Below are 18,814 nucleotides of genomic sequence, written 5' to 3'. Positions count from 1 at the left end.
GAGCAAGAGCAAAGCATACAGTTAGAAGAAGACAGCAAGGTAAAGGCTTCTTCACTCAAAGCTTCCAAAAAAAAATATGTGATGGTCTCCAGCCATGGGAGAACTTAAAAAGGATTTTTTAAAACAAGTAAGAGAGGTGGAGGAAAAGTTGGGAAGAGAAATGAGAGAAGATGCAAGAAAATCATGAAAAGCAAGTCAACAACTTGCTAAAAGAGACCCAAAAAAATGCTGAAGAAACTAACACCTTGAAAAATAGGCAAACTCAATTGGCAGAAGAGGTTGAAAAAAACCAATGAGAAGAAGAAAGCTTTAAAAAGCAGAATTAGCCAAATGGAAAAGGAGGTTCAAAGCTCACTGAAGAAAATAGTTGTTTAAAAATTAGAATGGAATAGATGGAGGCTAATGTGTAACGGGATGAGTTAGAGCCGACCCCTACCCATTTCAGGATGCCACACTGAGAGCCTGCCTAGATAACCTAGGTTCTTGTCAGTAGGGGTGGAACTAGATGGATTCAGGAGGAAGGGTCTCGTCCTTGTTTGCAACGTGGCAGTTCTTTGTCCTGGCTCCGGATGTCCAGTGGAGAAGACACCCATGTAAGGAAAGGTGATAGGTGATAGGTCCTACGTAATTAGGAATGTACGTAGGTTAGACTATATATGCATGTGAATTAGATGAATAAAACGGAGTCTTCACCACCTTTGTCTCCCGCCCCATTGCATTACTCACGATATCAAGGCCTCTTGCTGGACAAGAGCCTTGGGTCGGGGTCAGGGGTTCCCGTAAATGGTCTAGGGGACCCCAACATAATGACTTTATGAGAAACCAAGAAATCACAAAACAAAATCAAAGGAATGAAAAAATGGAAGATAATGTGAAACATCTTATTGGATAAACAACTGACCTGGAAAATAGATCCAGGAGAAACAATTTAAAAATTATGTGACTACCTGAAAGCCATGATCAGAAAAAGACCCTAGACATTTTCTTTTATGAAATTATCAAGGAAAGCTGCCCTGATATTCTAGAACCAGAGTTCAAAGTAAATATTGAATGAATCCACCGATCACCTCCTGAAAGAGATCTAAAAAACAAACAAACAAACAAACAAAACCTCCTAGGAATATTGTGGCCAAATTTCAAAGTTCCCAGGTCAAGCAGAAAATATTGCAAGCAGCTGGAAAGAAGCAATTCAAGTATTGTGGAAATACAATCAGGATAACACAGGATTTGGCAGCTTCTATATTAAGGGATTGAAGGGCATGGAATATGATAATCTGGAAGTCAAAGGAACTGAGATTAAAACCAAGAATCACCTACCTAACAAAACTGAGTATAATACTTCAGGGGAAAAAATGGTCATTCAATGAAATAGAGGCCATTCAAGCATTCTTGATGAAAAGACCAGAGCTGAAGAGAAAATTTGACTTTCAAATACAAGAATCAAGAGAAGCAAGAAAAGGTAAACAGGAAAGAGAAATCATAAGGGACTTACTAAAATTGAACTGTTTACATTCCTATATAGAAAGACAATATTTGTAACTCCTGAAACTTTTTTAAGTATCTGGGTAGTTGCTGGGATTACATACACATTCATACACACACACACAAGACACACACACACACACAAACACACAGAGTGAGAGAGACAGAGAGTACAGGGTGAGTTGAATAGGAAGAGATCATATCTAAAAAAGTACCATTACGGGGTGAGAGAGGAATATATTGGGAGGAGAAGGGGAGAAATGGATTAGGGCAAATTTTCTCTCATAAAAGAGGCAAGAAATAGACTTTTCACTGGAGGGAAAAAGGGAAGAGGTGAAAGGGAATACGTGAAGCTTACTCTCAGCACATTCGCCTCAAGGAAGGAATAAAATGCATACTCATTTTCATATGAAAATCTATATTACAATACAGAAAAGTGGGGAGAAGAGGATAAGCAGGGTGGGGGGGATGATGGAAGGGAGGGCAATGGGAGGAGGGAGGCATTGAAAATCAATACTTTTGGGGAGGGACAAGGTAAAAAGAGAGAATGGAAGAATTGGGGGCAGAATAGGATAGAGGGAAATATAGTTAGTCTTACACAACATGACTATTATTGAAGTCATTTCCAGAACTACATATATATAGCCTGTATTGAATTACTTGCCCACTCAACAGGGATGAGTGGGGAGGGAGGAAGGAGGAGAAGCTGGAACTCAAAGTTTTAGGAGCAACTGTTGAGTATTGTTCTTGCATACAACTGGGAAATAAGAAATACAGGTAAGGGGGCATAGAAATTTATCTTGCCCTACAGGAGAAAAGAGAAGATGGGGATGGGGAAGGGAGGGATGTTAGAAGGGAGGGCAGATTGGTGGTAGGGGTAAAAAAAAATAGACTAACCCAAATGCAAAAGAGGTCCAAAAAGTCAATGAGGAGAACAGTGCTTTAAAAGGCAGAACTGGTCAGATGGAAAAAGAGGTTCAGAAGCTCCCTGAAGAAAACAGTTGTTTAAAAATTAGAATGGAGCAGATGGAAGCAAATGACTTTATGAGAAACCAAGAAATTATGAAACAAAAGCAAGAGAATGGAAAAAAGAAAAGACAATGTGAAATACCTGATTGACGTGGAACATAGATACAGGAGAGATAATTTAAAAATTATTGATCTATCTGAAAACCATGATAAAAAAATAAAAAAGCCTAGTCATCTTCCAAGAAATTATCAAGGAAAACTTCCCTGATATTCTAGAACCAAAGGGTAAAACAGAAATGGAAAAAATTCAACAGTCACCTCTTGAAAGAGATTCTGAAAAGAAAAATTCCTAGGAATATTGTGGACAAATTTCAGAGTTTATATGTCAAGGAGAAAATATTGCAAGCAGCCAGAAAGAAACAATTTAGGTATTGTAGAAATACAATCAGCATTACACAGGATCTTGCAGCTTCTACACATAGGTATTGAAGGGCTTAATACATGATATTTCCAAGGTGAAAGGAGATAGGATTAAAACCACGAATCAGTTCCGTAGCAAAACTGAGTATAGGGCAGAGCCAAGATGGCAGAGTGAGAGCAATAACTCAGCTAAGCTCTTTTACAAACTCCTTCAGATACCTCTAAAAAAAGAATCTGACCAAATTTTGGAGGTGCAGAATAGGAGATATACTGTGGCAGATTCTCAGCCCAGGACAGATGGGAAGGTCCATGGGAAAGATCTTTTCTTCAGGGGTAAGCCCACAGTGCACAGTGCAGTGTGTGCAGTGCAGCAGAGCTGGAGGGCCCTAGAGAGACTTGAGACAGCAGCAGGTGGAAAGGTGGAGCAGCAGCCCAGGGTGAGAGACCAACAGAGCCGATCGAGTGACAGCCACCGAGCACCAGATATCAGCCGCAGCAGCTCCTGAGACATTCAGCCCGCAGATTAAACATCTGTAAGTCACCTACTTGAGCTACTGGGAACCAGGATGGTGGAGTGATCAATAAATGCTCTCTCCTGCCCCCCTTGATAACCTGAAAAGAACCATACAATATTTCTCTAGAAAAATCCTTCATCACTGGTAGCAGCAAAAGGGGTAAATAGTCTCATAACACCTGAGGCTAGGAAAATAGCTAAGGGAGATTACTTCTACTGTGACAGAGGTGAACCAGAAGACGAGGGGCTCCAGGGTGGTAGAAACTTGTACTAGGACACAGACGATCCTCAGTGCTAGGAGAGGAGCCTCAGGAGGGGTGGTAACTTGCACTAGGATCTAGGTGTGCCTCAGAATTTCAGGGGAAATGGGAAGACAATAGGGCAGCTGGGATCACTATCCCCTGAGCTTGCCTTTGCCTCAGCTCAGCTGAGGAGATCTCCCATGACCAGACCACCCCTTCCCCAGGTGGAGTTATCTTTAACAAGCTAACCCCAGGGCTGATAGGGGAAAAAGAAAACAAAAAAATAAAAAGACACCTGCTCTTATCTTTTTCACACAAGTCATCTCAACACCAAGTTCAGCAGCTTCTAACTGAAAGAAGCAGAAGCCACAACACACAATCACCACCACCATGAACAAGAAAAGCAAAAAAAGGGTGAAAAAACCATAGAAACTTTCTATGGAGAAAAAGACCAAAACACAAACATCAAAGAGGTCAGTAGTGACACTGTACTTCCACCTGAAACTTCAGAAGGGACTATGAACTGCTCGCAAGCACAAACAGCTCTCCTGGAACAGGTGAAGAAAGAAATAGAAGAAAAATTGGCCAATGATTTTAAAAGTATGAAAAAAGTATTCAATGATGAGAACATCTCTTTAAAAAGGTAAATTGAACAAATGGAAAAGGAAGCTCAAAACTTGGAAAATTGAACAAATGGAAAAGAAAGTACAAAAATTAACTAGAGAAAATAACTCTTTAAAAGAAACAATTGGACAGATGGAAAAGGAGATGCAAAAGTTAACTGAAAAAAACAACTTGATAAAAATTAGAACTGGCAAGTAGAAACTGATGACTCTATGAGACAGCAAGAATCAGTCAAACAAAATCTAAAGAATGAAAAGGTAGAAGAAAATGTAAAATATCTAATTGGAAAAATAACTGACATGGAAAATGGATCCAGGAGAGATAATTTAAGAATTGTTGGCTTGCCAGAAAGCCAGAAAAGCCAGAAAAAAGAGTCTGGACAATATCTTCCAGGAAATCATTAAGGAAAACTGCCCAGAAGTGCTAGATCCATAAGGCAAAATAGTCATCAAAAGAATCCACCATTCACTTCCTGAAAGGGATCCCAAACTCAAAACCCTAAGAAATATCATTGCCAAACTTCAGAATTATGAAGGGAAGGAGAAAATACTACAGGCAGCCAGAAAAAAACCATTCAAATATCGAGGAGCTACTGTAAGGATCACACAGGACCTTGCAGCTTCTACATTAAAAGATCAAAGAAACTGGTATCCAATATTAAGTAAGGCAAAGGAACTGGGACTACAACCAAGGATCAACTACCCAGCAAAGTTCAGCATCACATTTCCGGCAAGGAGATGGTTATTCAAGGAAATAAGGGATTTCCAGACCTTCCTGACAAAAACTCCAGAACTTAATAGAAAATTCGATCTTCAAATGCAGGTCTCAAGGGAGGGATAAAAAGGTAAAGAGGGGAGGAATTTGTTACTCACATTGGACAAACTGTTTACCTCCCTATAAGGGATGATGATATCTGTTAATCTTGAGAATTGTGAATCAATTATGAAATATAAAAGGGATATATGTAGAGGGAAAGGGTATGAAGTAAATGATATGTTAAAAATTTGATTTAAGCATGCAAAGGGATTGTAACAGGAGGTGTGCAAAGGAGGAAATAGAAAATGGTAAATTATATCCCAGGAAGAAGTACAAAATTATAGTACAGAGAAAGAGGGGAAAGAGATGAGCATTGTTTGAGAGGTACTTTCATCTGATTTGGTTCAAGGAGGGAACAATCAACTTGAGCATGTAAATCTAACTAGCTCTATAGGCAGTAGGAGGGGAAGGGGGAAGAAAGGGGAGGGGAAGCTAAAAGGAAGGAAGAAGCAGTAAGGGTAAAGGGGTGTAAAGTGAAGGGGGCTAAAAGAAGGAAGAGAAGGCTTCAGGAGGTGGTGGTGAAAAGTGAGAGCTATTGAGGAGGGGAAGGGAGACGGGAGAGCTAAAAGTACAAACAGTGGGAAAGAGGATGGAGGGAAACACCCAGATTGTAATCATAACTGTGAATGTGAATGGAATGAACTCTCCCATAAAATGGAGATGGATAGTAGAATGGATTAAAAGCCATAAGCCAACAATATGTTGTTTAGCAGAAATACATCTGAAATGGGGGGATACACACAGGATAAAGGTCAAAGGCTGGAGCAGAATATATTGTGCTTCAGCTGATGTAAGAAAAGCAGGAGTAGCAATCCTAATCTCAGACAAAGCAAAAGCAGAAATAGATCTAATCAAAAGAGATAAGGAAGGAAACTATATCCTGCTAAAAGTCACCATAGACAATGCAGCCATATCATTACTAAACATGTATGCTCCAAGTGGTATAGCATCCAAATTGCTAGAGGAGAGGCTGGGGGAGTTGAAGGAAGAAATTGACAGCAAAACTATAGTAGTGAGGGACCTCAAACTTCTCCTCTCTGAACTTGATAAATCTACCCTCAAAATAAACAAGAAAAGGTTAAGGAGGTAAATAAAACTCTGGATAAGGTAGATATGATAGATCTCTGGAGAAAATTGAATGGGAATAGAAAGGAATATACCTTTTTCTCAGCAGTACATGGTACATATACAAAAATTGACCATGTACTAGGACATATAAACCTCACAATCCAGTGCAGAAAGGCAGAGATAATCAATTCATCCTTCTCAGATCACAATGCAATAAAAATTACATGTAATAAAAGGCCATGGAGGAGGAGCCAAGATGGTGAAGTAGTGGGAGGACAGGTCAAGGGAGAGAATGTAATAAAGGGAGGGCAGGATAGGGGAGAGGGAAATGTTACTAGTCTTTTACAACTTAACTATTATGGAAGTGTTTTTCATGACTACACATGTATGACCTATATTGAATTACTTATTTTCTTAATGAGGGAGGGTGATGAGGGAAGAAGGGAGAAAATATGGAACACATAGCTTTAATAACGCATATTAAAAATTGTTTTAGCATGCAACTGGAAAATATGTTGTGCAGGCAATGAGGTAAAGGAATCTATTTTGCTGCACATCAAGATAGATGGGGAGAAGATGTAAAGGGGGGGTAATAGAATGGAGGGTAGACTCAAGGAAGAGGTGGAGTGGGGTATGCTGTCCTGGGGTGGGGGAGTGAGTGGTGGGTAGAAAATTTTGAATTCAAATTCATGTGGAAGTGAATATTCAGAACTAAAAATAAGTAAATTATATATTAAAAACAAAAACAAACAAAAAAGAATTTAGTAGGTCTCCTTTGCCTATTTTCCCAAATATTCTATATAGTATTGGAATTAATTGTTCTTCAAATGTTTCATAGAATTTGCATGTGAATTTATCTGTCCCTGGAGATTTCTTTCTGGGGAGTTTATGGATGTCTTATTTGGTATCATTTTCTGATATGTTATTATTTAGGTATTTTCCTTCCTCTTCTGTTAATCTGGACAATTTATATTTTTGTAAATATTCACCTATTTGACTAAGATTGTCAGATGTATGGGCATACAATTTGGCAAAATAATTCCTAATTATTGTTTTAATTTCTACTCCATTCGGGGTGAATTCACTTTTTTCATTTTTGATACTGGTAATTTGATTTTCTTCTTTTTAAAAATCATATTAAGTAAAATTTTATCAATTTTATTCTTTTTTTCATAAAACCTGTTCTGAGTTTCATTTATTAGTTCAATAGTTTTCTTAATTTCAACTTTATTAACATCTCCCTTGGTTTTCAGTTTTTCTAATGTGGTATTTAATTAGGAAATTTCTGTTTGTTCTTTTTCTAGCCTTTTTAGTTGCATGCCCAAGTTATTGATCTCCTCTTTCTCAATTTTACTCATGTAAGTATTTAGAGATAGGAAACTTCCCCTAAGAACTGCTTTCATTGCTTCCTGTAATTTTTTTTATGTTGTCTCATTATTGTCATTCTCTTGAACGAAGTTACTGATTATTTTTGTGATTTGTTGTTTAGCACATTCATTCTTTAGGATTAGATTATTTAGTTTATGATTTATTTTTAGCCTATCTTTCCTTAGCCCTTTATTACATATAGTTTTTATTGTATCATGATCTGAATTTGAATATTTCTGCCTTTCTGCACAGAATTGTGAGGTTTTTATTCTTTAGTACATGGTCAATTTTTATGTGTGTACCATGAGGAAAAAGTATATTCCTTTCCATACCCATTCATTTTTCTCCAGAGGTCTGCCATTTCTACCTTTTCTGAAATTCTCTTCATCTCCTTAACTTCTTTCTTTGACGTTAGATTTATCAAGTTCAGAGAGGGGGGAGTTTGAGTTCCCCCACTAGTATAGTTTTGCTGTGTATTTTTTTCCAGTAATTCCCTTAACTTCTTTAAGAATTTGGATGCTAGAGCTGTGAGCTCTCCCACCCAATGTGTACACACCTCCCACCTGCCTCCAGGTGCAGCACCACCTCCTCTCTCTCTTAAGGGTTTAAACCAGCCACTTCAAAGTTTGCCATGGGTGATGATATTGCTGCTCTCGTTGTTGACAATAGCTCCGGAATGTGCAAAGCTGGCTTTGCCAGAGACGATGCCCCTCGGGCCATCTTCCATTCCATTGTTGGGTGCCCCAGACATTAGGGTGTGATGGTGGGTATGGGTCAGAAAGACAGCTATGTGGGGGATGAGGCCCAGAGCAAGAGAGGTATTCTGACCCTGAAGTACCCCATTGAACATGATATTGTCACCAATTAGGATGACATGGAGAAGATTTGGCATCATACTTTCTACAATGAGCTCTGAGGGCCCCTGAAGAGCACCGTGTGCTGCTCACAGAAGCCCCCCTGAACCCCAAAGCTAACAGAGAAAAGATGACTCAGGTTATGTTTGAGACCTTCAACACCCCAGCCATGTATGTTGCCATCCAGGTTGTGCTGTCCCTGTATGCCTGTGGTCGTACCCCTGATATTGTGATGGACGCTGGTGATGGTATGACCCACACTGTACCCATCTATGAAAGTTATGCCCTTTCCCATGCCATCCTCTGTCTGGATCTGGCTGGCTGTGATCTGACAGACTACCTCATGAAGATCCTGACTGAGAGAAGGTACGGTTTCACTACCACAGCAGAGAGGGAAATCGTGCATGACTTCAAGGAGAAGCTGTGTTACATCACCCAAGACTTTGAGCAGGAGATGGCTACTGCTGCATCTAGCTCCTCTCTGGAAAAGAGCTATGAGCTCCCTGATGGTCAGATTATCACCATTGTCAATGCGAGGTTCTGGTGCCCAGAAGCTCTCTTCCAGCCATCTTTCTTAGGTATGGAATTCTGTTGAATCCATGAAACTATCTTCAACTCAGTCATGAAGTGTGATGTTGACATCCGTAAGGATTTGTATGCAAATACTGTATTGTCAGGTGGTACACCATGTACCCAGGCATTGCCGCCAGGATGCCGAAGGAGAGCTAGAGCCCTAGCTCCCAGCACAATGAAAATGAAGATCATTGCCCCACCTGAGCACAAATACTCTGTCTGGATTGGAGGCTCCATCCTGGCGTCTCTTTCCACCTTCCAGCAGATGTGGATCAGCAAACAAGAATGTGATGAATCTGGGTTTCCATTGTCCACCACAAATGCTTCTAAATGGACTGTGTGGTTTTTTGAGTTTATTTTTTTGTCAAAAGGGTGTGACATGATAATTGCCCAAAAAAAGAGAGGAGATTGGCATGGCCTTATTTGTTTTTGTTTTCTTTTGTTTTTTTTGGTGCTTGACTCAGGATTTAAAAACTGGAATGATGAAGGTGATGAACAGTGTAAGTATGTTGGAGGCAAACATCCCCAAAGTTCTCCAGTGCATCTTCAGGACTCTTGATTGTACATTTGTGTGGTTTCTTTAATAGTCATTCCAAATGTTGTATAATGCATTGTTGCAGAGTAATTAGCTCCAGAAAAGTAACAAATCCAGATGGGAAGGGGGGAGGGGAGAAGGTACTAGTATTGCTTTACATGTAAATTAATGTAATCCTTTAAAAAAACTTTTTGTATCTTCTGCCTTAATACTTGTTCCTTTTTTAAATTGTCAGCCATATTGAATGGCCCCCTAAATTCCCTCCCTGCCACCAACATAGATGTGAATGAAGACTTCACAGTCTCCCTTAGAGTTTTATGAGATTGATGCCAGTACTTGGGGGAGGAGAGCAGCTTTACCTGTGCACTGACTTAAGACCAGTTCAAATAAAAGTGCACACGTTAAAGGAAAAAAAATTTGGATGCTATTCCACTTCATGCATATCTGTTAGTAGTGATATTACTTCATTGTCTGTGGTACCTTTTAGCAGGATATAGTTTCCTTCCTTTTCTCTTTTGATTAGATCTATTTTTGCTTTTGCTTTGTTTGAGATTAGGATAGCTACCCCTGCTTTTTTGTTTTACTTCAGCAGAAGCATAATATATTCTACTCTAGTCTTTTACCTTTACCCTATGTGTACTCCCCTGATTCAAATGTGTTTCTTGTAAACAACATATTGTCGGATTGCTATCAGCCTCCATTTGATGGGAGAGTTCATTCCATTTGCATTCACCGTTATGATTACTATCTGTGTCTTTCTCTCAATCCTATTCCCTCCCCTCCCCCATTAATGATTTAATTTCTCCCTTCTCTTTCTTTCCACAAGAGGTTTGCTTTTGACCACCACCTCCCTCAATTTTCCCTCCCTTTTATCAGCTTCCCTCACCTTTTTCCCTTTTTCCCTTACTACTTCTTCCCTCCCTTCTAACCACCCCCTCCTTTTCTTTCCCCTTTCCCTCCTAGTGCTTGTAGGGCAAGTTATATTTCTATACTTAACAGAATATGCTGTTCCCACCTTGAACCAAACCTGATGAGAGTAAACCTCAAACAATGCTCTTTTCCCTCCCTTCTTTCTCTCTAATATATTTTTGTGCCTCTTCATGTGATGTAATTTACCCTTTTCTGTTTCCTCCTTTCTTCTTCTACCATTGCAATCCCTTTGTACCCCTCAATTAGGTTTTTTTTATTATCACATCAGTTAATTTATACCCACATCCTCTGTCTATGTGTATCCCTTTTAAATGTCACAATAAATATATCATTCTCTAGATTAACAAGTATTATCCTCCCATATAGGGATATAAATGGTTTGCTCTTATGGAATAACAAGATTTTTCCCCCTTTTTTATGCCTCCCTTGAGTGTTGTATTTGAAAATCAAATTTTTCTTTGACCTCCAACCTTTTCATCAGGAAGGTCTGGAAGTCCCTTATTTCACTGAATTTCCATAACCTTACCTGAATGATTAGGATCAGTTTTCCTGGGTAGTTGATCCTTTGTTTCAGTCCAAGCCTCTTTATCTTATGGATTATCATACTCTGTTTCCTTTGATCTTTTAATGTAGAAACTGCAAGGTCCTGTGTGACCCTGACTGTGGTGCTGTGATATTTGAGTTGTTTCATTTTGGCTGCTTGCAGTATTTTCTCCTTGACCTGATAATTCTGGAATTTGGCAGCAACATTTTTTGATTTTTCATTTTGGGATCTCTTTCAGGAGGGGATCAGTGGATTCTTTTGATAATTATTCTACCCTCTTGTTCTAGGACCTTGGGGCAATTTTACTTGACGATTTCTAGGAAGATGCTATCCACGTTTCTTTTTTTTTCATCATGGCTTTCCAGTAGACCAATGCTTCTTAGATTTTCTCTTCTGAATCTGTTTTCCCTGCCAGTGTTTCCAATGAGATATTTTACATTTTCTTCTATTTTGTCATTCTTTAGATTTTGTTTGACTGATTCTTGATGCCTCATAGAGTCATCAGTTTCTACTTGTTCAATGCTAATTTTTAATGAATTATTATTTTTTTAGCTAGCTTTTGTATCTCCTTATCCATTTGGCCAATTTTTTTTTCAAGGAGTTATTTTCTCCACTTAGGTTTTGTGCTTCCTTATCCATTTCACTAGTTTTACTTTTTAAAAATTTGTTTTCTTCAGTGATTTTTTTTTCCATTTTTTGCACTTTATTTTTAAAAGTATTGGTCAGATATTCTTCTGCCTCTCTCATTTGGCTTTTAGTAACCTCCCTGAGCTCTTCCAAAATGCTTTTTGGGTTTGAGACCAGTCCGTATTCCCTTTGGATGTTTCAAATGTGGGTTGTGTCAGTGTTGTCCTCTTCTGAGTTCATATTTCGATCTTCCCTTCCCCACAGTAAGATTCTATGGTCTTTGCTTTTGTAGTTTCCTTCTTGTTCATTATGATTGACTTTTTCCTGACTTTTAAAGTGGATCTCAGCTTCTGGGGCATGGCAGCTTTTTCAGTAAGTACCTCAACAGATACAGGGGGACCTTTTACCACAAGTTGTTAGACCTAGATTCCTAAAAGGAAAGGCAATATTTGAGGATTTAACAATCACTTTTATCAAGCATATGTATCAGTCCTTTTTTCAAGCACATGTGTCATTCACCTAGTTCAGGGGAGCCAACACCTTGAATACCAAAGTAATCTACAGGCATGACTTCTTCTGCCTGCGTGTAATTGAACAGACAGGCACAGCTCTCTGACCAGTTACCAAAGAGGGAAGTATGACATCTGGGTTCTCAAAGCTTTCAGGCCCCTTAAAGCAGCTTCCCAGAGTCCTCTTCTAGCATTCAAACCTTCTTACTAAAATTAAGCACCAAAGTAAAATCTCACCCTGAGAGTATTTATGCCTTTTTTAGAGACAGAAGGCATCCCATCCCTTGAGAATCAGTGCCTCATTAACAAAAGCTGTGGGTATTCCTACACATCTTCCCTAATAAAATTCCCCTTAATGGGTAGGCCCATTAATGGGTGGGAAAGATCCTACCCAAACCTGTTATTCAGAGGCCCTTTTAGTAAAACAACAGCAAAAGATCTTAATGTGATTGCCATTGCAGGGGTTCTGTCCCCCACTTTTTGTGCTTGTGGCTATGGGTCTCATTACTTTGTTTTGCCTGCTGTGACCTCTGGTTCTGTCAGCTAGAGCTATATAATGCTGCACCTTACCTGGTGCTGAGCTGGAGCTAGCTGAAGTCTTTTTGAGTTTACCCTGAAGCTCAGAGCTTGAGGTATAGGGGAGTATTGGTTTGGCTGCTGGAGGCCTCCTCCTCTCCCAGAGCTGCACTGCAGCACAGCTGCTAGTGGATGAAGATTAGCATTTGTTTCTTCTGATTTCCCTGACTGTGGAAAGGCACACCTGAGAACTTGGTGTTGGAGTTTACCAGTTCCATTTTCCTGAGGGTCAGTATCTACTGCTGATCTGCTGAGGCAGGGATTGCTGGATGCTTCTAGGTCTGCCCTAGTCCCCTTTAGGCACAGCAGGAGGCTCCCTTCCCTTTGTTCTCCTTAGCCTCCCAAGGTAAAAAAGTGCTGTACCCTTTCTGCTAGCTCCAGTAATCCAGGATTTTTCCTGGGGTAATATTCTCTGTGTGTTTCAAGGTGAGTAAGGGGGGATGAGAGCATTTATGGTGTACTTTGCCATCTTGGCACCTAGAAGTTTAAGTAGGTGACTTTCAAACATTTAGTCTCTGGGCTGATAGCCTTAGGAGCAGCTGCTGCAGTTGCTGCAGGCCCTCTCACCCAGCTCTGCCAGAATCCCATCCTGTGCTGAGAGGTTTTGGAATCATCACTGCACTGGTGATTCAGTGTAGCAGGGCCCACTCATGCTCCATTGTCATTGGGTGTAGACCTGCACATTCTGTGCTCTCCAAGCCTGGTACCACAGATTCTTCCCGTTGATCTTCCAGATTCTTTTGGGATGAAAATCTGTCACACTCTATTTCCTAGTGGATTTTGCCACTCTCAAATTTGTATAAATTCACTTTTTAGAGCTATCTGAATGAATTTGTGAGAGATCTTGGCTGAGACCCTGCTTTCACTCTGCTCTCTTGGCTCAACCTGGTTCCATGATATTTGAATTGTTTCTTTCTGCTGCTGCAATGTTTTCTCCTTAGCCTGATAATTCTGGAATTTGACTGCAATGTTCTTCTGATTTTTCATTTTGGGCTTTCTTTTAGGAGGCGATCAGCAGATTCTTTCAATGACTATTTTGCTGTCTGGTTTTACTACCTCAGGATTTTTTTCCTTAAGAATTTCTTGAAGGATTCTTTCCAGGTTCTCTTTTTTGATCATGGCTTTCATGTACACCAAGAATTTTTAAATTATCTTTCCTGAATTTGTTTTCTAAATCAGCTGTTTTTTCAAAGAGGTATTTTACATTATTGTTTATTTTTTTCAGTCTTTTGATTTTGTTTGACTGATTCTTGATATCCTGTACAGTCATTAGCTTCCATTTCCCCAATTTTAATTTTTAAGATATCATTTTCTTTAGATAGTTTTCAGGTGCCTCGTTTTCCACTTGGCCAATTGTACTTTTTTAAGGAGGTCTTCTCTTCAGCGATTTTTTTAATGTCCTTTTCCATTCAGACAATTGTATTTTTTGAGGAGTTGTTTTCTTCAGTCAATTTTTGTCTGTCCTTTTCCAAGGGGTTGACTTTCTCTTACATATCTCTTATTTCCTTTCCGAAATTTTTCTTCTACCTCTTTTATTGGGATTTAAAAATCCTTCTTGAGCTCTTTCAAGAAGGCTTTTTGAACTTGGGACCAATTTGTATTTACCTTTGAGATTTCAGTTGTAGGTACATTGACAGTGTTATCCTTTTCTGAGTGTGTTTTGATCCACCCTGTCACCATAACAATTCTTTATGATCCTTGTTCTTTTCTGCCTCTTTTTCATGTTGTTTGCCTATTTCTTAGCTTTTTAAGTTGAATTCTCCTGCTGGAACACAGGGGGTACTATCCCAAGCTTCTTGTGCTGGATAATTAGGTTTGTGGCAGCTTACCTGGTGCTAAGCTTCAGGTCTAGTGTTGGTATGTGGTGTGTGCAGAGGCCACATGGGATTTTTCTGTGTTTTCCTGAGAGTGTACTGCAGAACTGCTGGAAGACTGCACATTCTGGGATGTGCTTGAAAACAAGGAGGTGTGGCAGCTGGAGATGCATGCCCATCTGAAGCTGCACTGGATTATGGGGCAATTTGGGCCCTAGAAGGTGCCTACACCAGCAAAGCTGCACTGAAGCACAAAATCTGCCACTTCTGGCTATGTTAAGGCACGTGAGAGGTCCTGGTATTGGTGTTTGTCTACTCCACTACCCTGGATCTCAGGACCTCCAGCTGGTTTTCTGAGGTGGGACGTGCCACAGGCTTGCTGGGACACTTCCTTTTCTGGAATGCTCAATTGGGGGATGGCTGGACAAGTTGTGGTATATGAATGTAATGGAGTACTCTGTGTGTGTGTTCCTCATTCATTGCTGAAGAAGACCATGCCATCAGATAAATAATGACATGCCTTGCACTTGACTTTGTTTTGAGTGAAGGAGGGCTGTGCAGGTCACCAGCCTCACTTCTCCTCCAGAGCCACCTGAATCCAGTGAGCAGATATCCATCAGGATGACTGGGCATGACTCAGGATGAGGCAATTGGGGTTAAATGACTTGCCCAAAGTCACAGAGCTAGTGAGCATCAAGTGTCTGAGGTGGGATTTGACTCAGGTCCCCCTGACTCCTGCACTGGTGCTCTATCCACTGTACAACCTAGCTGCCCTAAAGGAATACTATTGTGCCATAAGAAATGATTAACAGAAGACTTCTGAGAGGCCTAAAAGGAGTTATATGAACTGATGCTGAGTGAAAAGAGCAGAACTAGGACAACTTTGTACACAGCAACATCCACTGTGTGTGAGGAATTTTTCTGGTACCTTAGCCCTTTATAGCAATGCAAGGACCCAAAAAATTCCCAATGGAATCTTGTGGCAAAATGCCTTGCACATCCAGATAAAGAACTATGGAACCGGATCACAGAATGAAGCAGACCATTTCCTCTCATGTTATGTCTTGTTTTATGTTTCTCCCATTCATTTTAATCCTTCTATGCAACATGATTTAGTTGAAACTGTATTTAATAACAATGTATGTGTAGAACATACATAATATTTCATGTCATCTCGGGATGGGAGAGGGGAGAAAGGGTAGAAAGTGGGGGAGGGAGGGGAAAAATCTAAGATGTGGAAGTGATTGTAGAAAACTGAAAACAAATAAAATAATTAAAAAAAAAACTTTTTACTCACATCTAATTTAGCAAAAAATTTCAAAGGCAAAGAGATAACTGTGAAAAATATTTGCATTAAGTGTCTCTGATAAAGTGCTCATGCTCATAATATATATGGAACTGTTTCAAATCTATGTGACTAACAGCCCTTCCCTAATAAATAAATGGTAAAATATATGATCAAGAAATTTTTCAAAGGAAGGAGGTAAGAACAATCATCAAAAAAATGTTTGAAATGAGTGAAAGTAAAAATAACAAATGAGTGTAAAAATTCTGCAAATCACAAATAATTACAAAAATGAAAATTAAAGCAATTTTGAGGTTCTACCTTGCACTTGTCAGACTGGCAAACATGGCATAAGAGGAAAAAGACAAATATTATAGGGTCTGTGAAAGACAGGTACATCAAAGTGCCTTTGGAGGAGTTGTGATGGGTTTTGTCCTTCTGGAAAACAGTCTGAAATATGCCCAGAAGGAACCTTAAATGTGTGTAGTCTTTGACCCATCTATACTTTTACGGGAATTATACTCCAAAAACAAATAAATCATATAAAAAGGGAATATCCAAAAATTTTTATAGCAGCCCTTTTTTTTAGTAGCCAAAAATTGGAAATGAAAGTGTCGTTCACGTCAGAAATTACTAAACAAATTCTAATGGAATTCTCTTGTGGCATAAAAAATTTGTGAGATGGACAGTTTCAGAGGTTATTGGGAAGGATGGATACAGCTTACACTTTGACTTCAACAATATAAATGGGAATAAAAGAAAAATGAAAACTTAATCTTGTGGTATTATAATGATCAATTACTGCCCCCCCAAAAAGATATAAGAATATACCTTCCTCTCTTCTTTGTGGAAGCAGCAGCACTTTGGATGTGTATTCCATAGAGTATCAGTTACCTCATATGTTAACTGATTTTTCTAAATTTTTTTCCCCTCTTTTTTTCTTTGTTATAAGGAATGGCTTTAGGAGTAGCAGATGAGGAAACATATGTAGAAATGAAAGTATTGTCAAAACAAAAGCTACAAGTGGAAATTTTTTCAAAATAAAAAAATTCCATGAGTATGCCCAACCTGACGCAGTACTACAGTGGTGTAATGTGACCTGTTTTCCAGAAAGAGAAGAAAGAAAGAAATCCTGGAGAATTAAATGATTCATTTAACCTATGTTTGTATGTCTCCTACAGGTTGGAGGGGTTCAAGGTTCCTTATTCATGTTGTGAGTGTCTCTTCTCTTCTCCCAGTTTGAAAATCCTGCACTTGTGTGATATTATCTTTGTTGATGATGGGATGAAACTGCCATGTGAGACCCTGGGAAAAGAGAACTTTCAGCTAGAGACACTAGAGTGAGTCCATATAACTGTCTTCTCTTGAGAGCCTCCTGAGCACAGGTCACAAAGTAAGCAGGAAGAACCACACTGATTTGGGGAGGGTGACTGCAGGGTGCCTGTCTCAGATCAGGGGAGGCTTTATCCACATTTATTCCTCTTGGAAATTTTGCACAATGAACCCTTCTCTTCACCAGGCTTTTGGGACCAGTTTATTCAGGGAAGTATCCACTTCCCTCTGATATCCCATTGAAACTTTTCTGACCTTTCCTTGATCTATCCCCATGAATTGATAAAAAGTTATGTTGTGTTCTCCCTATGTTTCTTCTTTTAGAGGAGCTTAGTTCTAGTATGAAAAGGATGAATTGCTCTTATAGGAAATAATAGGGGAAAAGAACCACTATTTCAGTGAATAAAGGCTATTGTAAGGGTCCCTTTTGATGGAGAACGGTCTCCTTCATACTCCTTCACCCCAGCTTCTCACCATTACAGTCTGAAATATCAGTGCCTGCTCAGCCCACTATCTCCACAGCCCTCTGGGAGATTAGGGACATTGTCCCCCAGAAGAGCAGAAGCAGAGCTGTCATCTCCATTCTAACAATTGCTGTAGTGTCACTGGAAGAGTTGGTAGAGGTGGGGGAGGTGTTGATGCATCATGGCACTGGCTTCAACCTGTGAAAAGGCAGGGATGGCAAGGTCAGGGAAGAGTTAGTAATCTGCTTTGACTAGAACAGAGAGTGAGTGAACCACGATAAAATAGAGAAGGAATGTCCCCTCCACCATTGTAGATACTACCTGTCTCTTATAATTTTGTGTTTTGCTTTCTATGTCACCGTGTTCGTTTAGACTGAGTTTATTTTACACACACACAGACACACACAGACTCACACACACACACATACACACAGACTCCATATCTTTTTACACAAACTGTTGTCTTTTCAAGAAATCCCATAATTAACACAGTTGATTTATGGATGTCGTTTAATAATACATTCTACAATTTTGTTTGGAATGCACGTAAAGCATCCTGGCATCTTACTTGAAGCACACACCTTCTCCCCCTTTTCAATACTGAGACATTTGTAGCATTCTTGTTCTGTGACAATTTTTCTGTTCTTCCATGTTATGTCTACATTTATAAATAAGCTGCTTCACTCATTATTTTGTTATTTTTGGGTTTCTTCACCAGGAATTTGCCAATATTAGTGTAACCATAAATCCAACCCCTTTCTGTCCCCATCCCCATCCCTGTTACAGATGTAGGGATGTATGGGGAGCTGAGGGGGAAAGGATGATTTATTAATATGATGATTCTAAAGGAGCTGTGGGATTGAACTCTTTCCTTCTGACAAATCAGGAGTAAATGAATCCTGGAGAATGTAATTGACTATATCCTCTCTGGTTTTCTGTGTCCTTCAGAATAACCTATTCGAAGAAACATCTTCGTTGTGGTCTGGCTTCTTTCTTGTCTGAGACCGTGAAAAACTTCCCCAGGTTTCCTTACATTCAGAGTGTAATGGAGCTTCTGTATAGTGTCTTAGCACAACAGAATTGTAAACTACAGACGCTCAGGTGAGTTCCTATGAGATTTCTTTTGGGTGAGTATCTTAGGTTTTGTGGTCAATGGGGGAAGGAGGAGCACAAATTGGGGAGGGAGATTGGAAACTCCTTTTTTTAGGAGTTTTAGGAATCCAGATCTCATCCATTTTCATTGCTATAGTTATTGTTTCTTCTGAGAA

General features: G+C 39.5%; 2 protein-coding genes across 7 annotated transcripts in view; both read left to right on the top strand.

The window, feature by feature from the left end:
- LOC140504873 (NACHT, LRR and PYD domains-containing protein 3-like) overlaps positions 1–18,814 on the top strand; it is a 396,422-nt gene that overhangs the window by 184,650 nt on the left and 192,958 nt on the right. The gene's annotated exons all lie outside the window — the stretch shown is intronic.
- The window catches only part of LOC140504874 (NACHT, LRR and PYD domains-containing protein 12-like), a 66,947-nt gene that overhangs the window by 21,229 nt on the left and 26,904 nt on the right, over positions 1–18,814 (top strand). For 2 of the 5 annotated variants that reach the window (XM_072610242.1, XM_072610241.1), the window contains 3 exons: positions 7,440–7,493; positions 16,932–17,090; positions 18,495–18,647. In XM_072610242.1, coding sequence (XP_072466343.1) covers positions 7,440–7,493; positions 16,932–17,090; positions 18,495–18,647 — 366 coding nt within the window. The remainder of the gene's footprint in view (positions 1–7,439; positions 7,494–16,931; positions 17,091–18,494; positions 18,648–18,814) is intronic. The other 3 variants (XM_072610245.1, XM_072610243.1, XM_072610244.1) reach the window with 2 other exon arrangements.

Source organism: Notamacropus eugenii, chromosome 5 (assembly GCF_028372415.1).
Source record: "Notamacropus eugenii isolate mMacEug1 chromosome 5, mMacEug1.pri_v2, whole genome shotgun sequence".
NCBI classification, from domain to species: Eukaryota; Metazoa; Chordata; class Mammalia; order Diprotodontia; family Macropodidae; genus Notamacropus; species Notamacropus eugenii.
The sequence above is the reverse complement of the archived record's forward strand: the minus strand, read 5'-3'. Positions and strand labels throughout refer to the sequence as shown.